The sequence below is a fragment of the Salvelinus namaycush genome, chromosome 2 (assembly GCF_016432855.1).
Source record: "Salvelinus namaycush isolate Seneca chromosome 2, SaNama_1.0, whole genome shotgun sequence".
Taxonomy (NCBI): Eukaryota; Metazoa; Chordata; class Actinopteri; order Salmoniformes; family Salmonidae; genus Salvelinus; species Salvelinus namaycush.
The window spans coordinates 11,244,162-11,253,650 of NC_052308.1; the positions used below are offsets into that span (position 1 = coordinate 11,244,162).

General features: G+C 45.3%; 1 protein-coding gene across 1 annotated transcript; it reads left to right on the plus strand.

Annotated features, from left to right (window-relative positions):
• The first annotated feature begins 5,634 nt into the window (after positions 1 to 5,634).
• Positions 5,635 to 7,704, plus strand: LOC120028135 (tumor necrosis factor receptor superfamily member 10C-like). Its single transcript, XM_038973337.1, is given in 8 exon segments — positions 5,635 to 5,700; positions 5,702 to 5,735; positions 5,925 to 6,038; positions 6,507 to 6,635; positions 6,723 to 6,795; positions 6,963 to 7,213; positions 7,324 to 7,437; positions 7,613 to 7,704. Coding segments are annotated over 8 exon segments (873 nt in total).
• Positions 7,705 to 9,489: the final 1,785 nt, after the last annotated feature.

Genomic DNA, 9,489 nt, shown 5'->3' on the forward strand with positions numbered 1-9,489 from the left:
GTGGTATATTAGCCATATATCACACCCCCTTGTGCCTTTTTGCTTAATTATATCACCATGCAACAATGTTAAAATAAATGTGAACATCTCTCCCTTCTAGTCATACCAGATAACATTGTATTATCGGGACTCAAGATGTATCGCTTTGATCAGCCCATTACTTTACACAATGATGATACCACAGTACTTCTGTGTGAAAAAAAGTATTTGTCTCTCCGTGAGTCTGTTCGATGTGGTATAGAATACATAGGAACCCCATGCAGATAGTAATCCTACTCAATGCATACATCACCACGCAGTTGAATCGTCATGGAGTGTTTTGCAGAGAGTAGAAAAGGAATGATGTAAAATAGATTTCTGAAGATGTAATTTTTCTGGTTGTTTTTCATGCCAAAATGTCAACTATAGCACATATGATATAGAATAGTGAACAACAATGAGTCATCACAAAACAATATATAAGTTTCACTTTTAGTGGACCTAATGAGAAGATAACATAGTAGAGAAGGTGATATACTATGCAAGAACAATAAAATACTTTCTTATCCGCAAAAACAATATATTATGTTGTCGGTAAAACACAATACATTCTATTTCTACATCTCAACTAATCTTGAATGTTGAACGCTTTACACATTAAGGCAAGGAAACTCTGTCACAACCGATAAATCCACTATAATTGAGAATTTCAATAAGAATTTTTCTACGGCTGGCCATGCTATCCACCTGGCTACCCCTACCCTGGTCAACAGCCCTGCACCCCCCACAGCAACTCGCCCAAGCCTCCCCCATTTCTCCTTCTCCCAAATCCAGATAGCTGATGTTCTGAAAGAGCTCAAAATCTGGACCCCTACAAATCAGCCGGGCTAGACAATCTGGACCCTTTCTTTCTAAAATTATCTGCCGAGATTGTTGCAACCCCTATTACTAGCCTGTTCAACCTCTCTTTCGTGTCGTCTGAGATTCCCAAAGATTGGAAAGCATCTGCGGTCATCCCCCTCTTCAAAGGGGGGGACACTCTTGACCCAAACTGCTACAGACCTATATTTATCCTACCCTGCCTTTCTAAGGTCTTCGAAAGACAAGTTAACAAACAGATTACCGACGATTTCGAATCCCACCGTACCTTCTCCGCTATGCAATCTGGTTTCAGAGCTGGTCATGGGTGCACCTCAGCCACGCTCAAGGTCCTAAACGATATCATAACCACCATCGATAAGAGACAATACTGTGCATGAAATGATTGCCTCGCCTGGTTCACCAACTACTTCTCAGGCAGAGTTCAGTGTGTCAAATCGGAGGGCCTGTTGTCCTGGCATCTGGCAGTCTCTATGGTGGTGCCACAGGGTTCAATTGTTGGGCCGACTCTCTTCTCTGTATACATCAATGATGTTGCTCTTGCTGCTGGTGAGTCTCTGATCCACCTCTATGCAGACGACACCATTCTGTATACTTCTGGCCCTTCTCTGGACACAGTGTTAACTACCCTCCAGACGAGCTTCAATGCCATACAACTCTCCTTCCGTGGCCTCCAACTGCTCTTAAATGCAAGTAAAACGAAATGCTTGCTCTTCAACCGATTGCTGCCTGCACCTCCCTGGCCGTCCAGCATCACTACTCTGGACGGTTCTGACTTAGAATATGTGGACAACTACAAATACCTAGGTGTCTGGTTAGACTGTAAACTCTCCTTCCAGACTCACATCAAACATCTCCAATCCAAAATTAAATCTAGAATTGGCTTCCTATTTCGCAACAAAGCATCCTTCACTCATGCTGCCAAAACATACCCTCGTAAAACTAACCATCCTACCGATCCTCGACTTCGGCGATGTCATTTCCAAAATAGCCTCCAACACTCTACTCAACAAATTGGATGCAGTCTATCCCAGTGCCATCCGTTTTGTCACCAAAGCCCCATATACTACCCACCACTGGGACCTGTACGCTCTCGTTGGCTGGCCCTCGCTTCATACTCGTCGCCAAACCCACTGGCTCCAGGTCATCTACAAGACCCTGCTAGCTAAAGCCCTGCCTTATCGCAGCTCGCTGGTCACCATAGCAGCACCCACCAGTAGCACGCGCTCCAGCAGGTATATCTCACTGGTCACCCCCAAAGCCAATTCCTCCTTTGGCCGCCTCTCCTTCCAGTTCTCTGCTGCCAATGACTGGAACGAACTACAAAAATCACTGAAACTGGAGACACTTATCTCCCTCACTAGCTTTAAGCACCAGCTGTCAGAGCAGCTCACAGATCACTGCACCGGTACATAGCCCATCTGTAAATAGCCCAAACAACTACCTCATCCCCTACTGTATTTATTTATCTTGCTCCTTTGCACCCCAGTATTTCTACTTTGCACATTCATCTACTGCACATCTACCATTCCAGTGTTTAATTGCTATATTGTATTTACTACGCCACCATGGCCTATTTATTGCCTTACCTCCCTTATCTCACCTCATTTGCACACATTGTATATAGACTTTTTTTTCTACTGTATTATTGACTGTATGTTTGTTTTACTCCGTGTGTAACTCTGTGTTGTTGTATGTGTCGAACTGCTTTGCTTTATCTTTGCCAGGTCGCAGTTGTAAATGAGAACTTGTTCTCAACTTGCCTACCTGGTTAAATAAAGGTGAAATAAAATAAATTAACAAAAAAGGAGAAGGTGGGAGTTACACTGGGGTTTAGTACACATAGAATGTCCTACCTACTGTACCTCTCAGAAACAAAAGGAAACAGCATTAATATGAGTGGAAGTGATCAGTTTATTTGGGGTGTTATGTCAAGGAAATATAATAAACCTTGAAGGACAGAGTATTTTCAGTTGAAAAGAATGAGGATTATAATTTATTTACCACTCTTGGGGCGGGGATAACTAAAGAGGAACAGGAAATCATATGATTCATCACACTATCTTAAACGTGCACATGGTACAGCTGAACTACACCACATCAATATATATATGTCACCTAAGCTGTAGATCATATATAAGTGAGGTTTCAACACCATAGTATTTTTCATATTGTCACGCTCGTCGTCCTCCTCATCTGAGGAGGAGAAGTTTGAATGATCGGATGACCAATATGCAGCGTGGTAAGTGTTCATCTTGATATTTATTAACACAGAGAACACTTAACGAAACTACACAAAAATAACAAAACAACGAACGTGAAGCTAATGAATAATAGTGCTGACACAAAAACACTACACTTAGACAATCACCCACAACCCACAATGACAAAACAGGCTACCTAAATATGGTTCCCAATCAGAGACAACGACTAACACCTGCCTCTGATTGAGAACCATATCAGGCCAAACACAGAAACAGACAAACTAGACATACAACATAGAATGCCCACTCAGATCACACCCTGACCAAACAAAACATAAACATACAAAGCAAACTATGGTCAGGGCGTGACAGTACCCCCCCCCCCCCCCCCCCCCCAAGGTGCGGACTCCGGCCGCAAAACCTAAACCTATAGGGGAGGGTCTGGGTGGGCATCTATCCGCGGTGGCGGCTCTGGCGCGGGACGTGGACCCCACTCCACCATAGTCATTACCCGCTTCAGTGGCCTCTTAGGAACGGCGACCCTCGCCGCCAACCTTGGACTGGCAACCCTACTAAAGGGCCCCACTGGACTGAGGAGCGCCTCCGGACTGAGGGGCGGTTCCGGACTGAGGGGCGGCTCCGGACTGAGGGGCGGCTCCGGACTGAGGGGCGGCTCCGGACTGAGGGGCGGCTCCGGACTGAAGGGCGGCTCCGGACTGAGGGGCGGCTCCTGACTGAAGGGCGGCTCAGGACTGACGGGCGGCTCCGGCGGCTCCGGCGGCTCAGGACTGACGGGCGGCTCCGGCGGCTCAGGACAGACGGGCGGCTCCGGCGGCTCAGGACAGACGGGCGGCTCCGGCGGCTCAAGACAGACGGGCGGCTCCGACGGCTCAGGACAGACGGGCGGCTCCGGCGGCTCAGGACAGACGGGCGGCTCCGGCGGCTCAAGACAGACGGGCGGCTCCGGCGGCTCAAGACAGACGGGCGGCTCCGGCGGCTCAGGACAGACGGGCGGCTCCGACGGCTCAGGACAGACGGGCGGCTCCGACGGCTCAGGACAGACGGGCGGCTCCGACGGCGCTGGACAGACGGGCGGCGCTGGACAGACGGGCGGCGCTGGACAGACGGGCGGCGCTGGACAGACGGGCGGCGCTGGACAGACGGGCGGCGCTGGACAGACGGGCAGCTCAGGCGGCGCTGGACAGATGGGCAGCTCAGACGGCGCTGGACAGACGGGCGCACCTGTAGGGAGGAGAGGGAGAGACAGCCTGGTGCGTGGGGCTGACACAGGACCCACCAGGCTGGGGAGACCTCCAGGAGTCTTGGTGTTAGGAGGAGGCACCTGAAGGACCGGGCTGTGGGGGAGCACTGGAGCTCTGGTGCGCAGCCTTGGCACCACTCCCCCAGGCTGGATAACTACTCTAGCCCGGACCCTCCAGAGTGCAGGCACAGGTTGAACCGGGCTGTGGGTAAGCACTGGAGATCTAGTGCCTACTACGCGCACCTCTCTCTTAGGCTCCACTTCCACATTTGCCCGGCACGAGCGGAGCGCAGGCATAGGACGCACTGCACCCTCCCAGCGCCCCGGAGACACAGCACGCAGAGCCTGCGCAGGATACCCTGGACCGAAACGGCGTACCGGAGACCAGACACGCTGAGCAGGCACCATACGCCCTGGCTGGATGCCCACACTCGCATGACACTTTCGGGGGGCTGCCCTATAGCGCACCGGGCTATGGGCACGTACTGGCGACACCGTGCGCTTAACCGCATAACACAGTGCCTGACCAGTAACGCGCTGCTTATAATAAGCACGAGGAGTGAGCTCAGGTCTGCTACCTGGCTTAGCCACACTCCCCGTGTGCCCCAAAAACGCTGCCTCTCGTACCTGTCGCGCTGCCGTGCTGCCTCCTCATATCGCCGCCGCTCAGCTTTCGCTGCCTCCAGCTCTGCTTTGGGGCGGCGATATTCCCCAGCCTGTGCCCAGGGTCCTTCTCCGTTTAAAATCTCCTCCCATGTCCAGGAGTCCTGACATTTCGGCCGCTGCTGCTGCTGCCCGCTACCACGCTGCTTGGTCCGGTTGTGGTGGGTGATTCTGTCACTGTTGTCTTCGTCCTCCTCATCTGACGAGGAGAAGTTTGAAGGATCGGAGGACTAATATGCAGCGTGGTAAGTGTTCATCTTGATATTTATTAACACAGAGAACACTTAACGAAACTACACAAAAATAACAAAACAACGAACGTGAAGCTAATGAATAATAGTGCTGACACAAAAACACTACACTTAGACAATCACCCACAACCCACAATGACAAAACAGGCTACCTAAATATGGTTCCCAATCAGAGACAACGACTAACACCTGCCTCTGATTGAGAACCATATCAGGCCAAACACAGAAACAGACAAACTAGACATACAACATAGAATGCCCACTCAGATCACACCCTGACCAAACAAAACATATAAACATACAAAGCAAACTATGGTCAGGGCGTGACACATATAGTCTTAAATCCCCCCTGTACAGGTTCACAGACAGCCGTGCTCTTTTCTATAGCGAAAGTTATATGATGATCCTGTCTAGATTCTGGGTGCTCATCTATTTATGTGTAATCACTTGTAAAGGATTTTTGAAATGCAGTGGAGGCAACTTTCTAATGCAAAAAAGGTAAAGTATGAGTTATTCATTATTAGGTGCTATTGTGTGAGTTATACTCTAATGTACAATGGATGTAGATATATCTTGAATACTTTTTCTTTACCATTGATACTATTAAAGTTACTTCTTAATGTGAAATGAGTCCAATGTTAACAACAATTACAGTACAAGGAAAATAATGTGAATGATGTTATCAAGGTGAGATGATAAGTAGACGGAAAGGAAGATTTTGTGACCCATGCCCTGAAAGGCAATACCAGGCAGGACCAAATCGCTCTCAGCAATGTGAACCCTGCACCTTCTGCCTTGAGAGTAAGTTATAATCATGTAGTAAGAAGTTACAATCAGTTTTAATACATGATGTAAACACATGACCTGTTGACAGAAAATAGTATCTGTATAATGATCCCACACCAAATCTTGAATTGAATACTATGAACATTTGAACATCTTGGCCATGTTCTGTTATAATCTCCACCCGGCACAGCCAGAAGAGGACTGGCCACCCCTCATAGCCTGGTTCCTCTCTAGGTTTCTTCCTAGGTTCTGGCCTTTCTAGGGAGTTTTTCCTAGCCACCGTGCTTCTACACCTGCATTGCTTGCTGTTTGGGGTTTTAGGCTGGGTTTCTGTACAGCACTTTGAGATATCAGCTGATGTAAGAAGGGCTTTATAAATTCATTTGATTTGAATACAAATAGCCATACAATATGCCAGTGTAACCCACAGACACGTTTGTTTGTTTGTATCAATAAACTATAATATCTTTGTGTATTATTCAGACAGTGAATTGATATCAGAGTGCACAAAGACTTCCAATGCTATATGTCAGTGTCATACAGGATTCATTAGAAGGAATTATGAGTCTTCGATATGCAAGTGTGCCAAGGGGTCTGAGCAGGATACATCAGGTAAAGCTGGAGCATGTAATACTGATGCTTTTTAATGGATTGATTAGTAAATGTAAATAACTGGAATTATATCATTTCTCACCTCAGGATTAATATGCTGTGAATGTAAGGAGGGATCCTTTACCACCAAAATGGACTCTAAATGTGTGAAATGGCGAGAGTATGTAAATGAACTAGCATTTGTCCAATTTTTGCTATTTGCTAAAGTATCAAGCAATCTCCTTACATTTACAATATAATGTTGGACTTTTTGTCATCCTTTGCAATTGATTTCAAAGCATTTTTAAGGCAGTCTGACTCATGGCTGTGTATCTGCTTGTGTCTTAGGTGTAGGAGTGGAGTGAGGATTCCGGGCAGTGCGACATCAGATGTGACCTGTAATGATAATTCAGAGCCAGAGGGGAAGACCCTCTCCTCCACACACACCACTTCCCCATCTGGCTCCATCCAGACCTTTTCTAAGTCATTGATCCAGAGCCAAAGGTCATCCCCTCATCCTGATGTCCCCACCTTAACACCAGCCCCTACTATCAAGGTGACCAAAAGTCCCAAGTTCTCAACGGCAGACTTTGGCCAAGGTAAATGCTGTTCTTGACTCTCATCCATGACATACATTCATGTAAAACTTTGTGTTACAGTTGATCATTGTATAGCTTTATATGAATAATGCCTTATTTCTGTCTTCCAGTAATGACACTCATGGGAACTGTCCTGCTGCTTACTTTTCTACTTACCACTGTGACCTGCAAACTGATCACCATTCCTTGCATCAAGGACCACAATAAGCCAGCTGTCAGAACATGTATGTGCAACTGTTAGGGAAACTATAAGTCACACAATAGTTATGAGAAGTGTTACGTTAGTTTCTTTAGCTATTATGTGCGTTGTAGTTATTTGAGCTTGATGGGCTCTTGAATCTGAAATGTCATCTGTGTGTTGTTTTGTTTGTATATTCTGACTCTATTGTTCTACCCTAGCTCAGGACTCAATGTGCCGGAGGCCAGTTGAAGAAAGTGGAGACAGCAGTTCCTCTTCCCTGGTAAAACAACCAAGTTTGGGGGAGCCATGATAGAGATACCTGGCTATCTGTCTGTCAAACTATTCATATTGTCAAAATGTTGCTGTTATTCTTAATGCCACTCTTTTAAACCAGAAACAACTTTAAACAGTTTTTGAAAATTAAAAAATATGGTCAATATTTGATTCTCATGTATTCTGTTATTATGGAAAAGCATTTTAGACATGACTTTGTTTTCAATCTATTTGTCAACAATAGCATTGTTCTCGGCTGCGCTGGGGGATCTAGATATTATGTTATTTTCACAAATGGGCTTCTGACAAAATAATGATAAATACTACTTCCTGTTCCTTCAGGTGTCTGGTTAGATTTACAGGGGAGATTATGTGAAAACAATGCTATGGTGGCAAAATAATGTGGCAACATATTGAAAATGTGTATTGTGTTAAATGTTGTGGTTGTTTATGTCTTTGCAAATAAACTTTTTCACATTTTACATGATCCTAATGTCAATATGCACATTCTTAGGAGTTGAGACATTTACATAAACTAAGACCCAGCAAGAACAGAAGTATCAGGATGTATAGAGAGAAGAATCAGTACATTACAGACACTGACACTGGGTAGGGTCTTCCCCCTGTGGATAGGCTATAGGTCTGTTACTTATTTTCAATGAGAGAGATACTTCCACTCACGTTTTCAATCGAAACCATCAAGTCAAAGACAGAGGCTGCCATCGCGAGCGAGATCTTATGTTGTTGATCACTTTTCATGTTCTGATAGTTTCCACTTTATCTTTTTTATCATCACTTTTCACATATCTCAGCAATGTTCATTACTGTGGTTGTAGTAGATATGTAGTTTTACAAAATGAAGGGATATTGTGTGCATAATAGGATGGAAAATGAGTGATGGGTGATCAAAAACATTTCAATCTACATCAGCCACTAAGACTGATTTGGGCTTGAGGTTACCGAAAAAATAACATGTTAGCCTTAACCTTTTTTCTAAATGCATTCAGCCTCAGGGTCATGATTTAAAGCCTCATCTAATAGATGGAACATTTTTAATAGCACAGGATCCCATTACTGGACTGGACCAGTTGTGAGCTCACCAAAGGACTAATGCCCCCTGGTGGCCCACACCTTCCAGTAGTAGTTAGAATTTCACCCATAGAATTAGGAATTAGAATTATCATACCTTTATGGAACTTTGAGGGATTATGACATAGGCCCTTTAGCAATTTATCAGGATCTCTCTATAATTAATCTATGCAACACTGATGATGGCTCTGTTTCTGCATGTGCTTCTACCAAAACATAAACTTACAGAAATGTGTCAAAATTCATAATCACTTTAACAGGCCAAAATTATAGAAACATAAGCAATTTGACAAAGGCTGGTTAAAATGTTGCATCACTGGCTTCATAAAAATATATCCTGTGAGCAGTAAACATGGACCAGACATATGTTGTGTAACTCCTGTAAAAAGCTTTTGTAACTCCTTCCATTTTGATCAGCATAATCAACCTGTTATATTTGCAACACTACACCTGAGCTTATAAAAATACAGGGGCGCAACTTTGGTTTTACAAGTGGGGGGGAGTACACGTTATTTATTTTTTTAATCCAGTTGTATAAACACTCCAAACACCCTACCCGACCACTCAGAGGCATCCTCATGGTCCTAAAGCACACCGTTGCCTCGTTTTATATCACATTCCGATGATAAAACTGGGGGAAACAAAAACGCTATTTCAGAATGTGGGGGGAACATGTCCCCCCCATCCCCAGTGAAAGTTGCACCCCTGTAAAAATATACCAGTATATGTAACA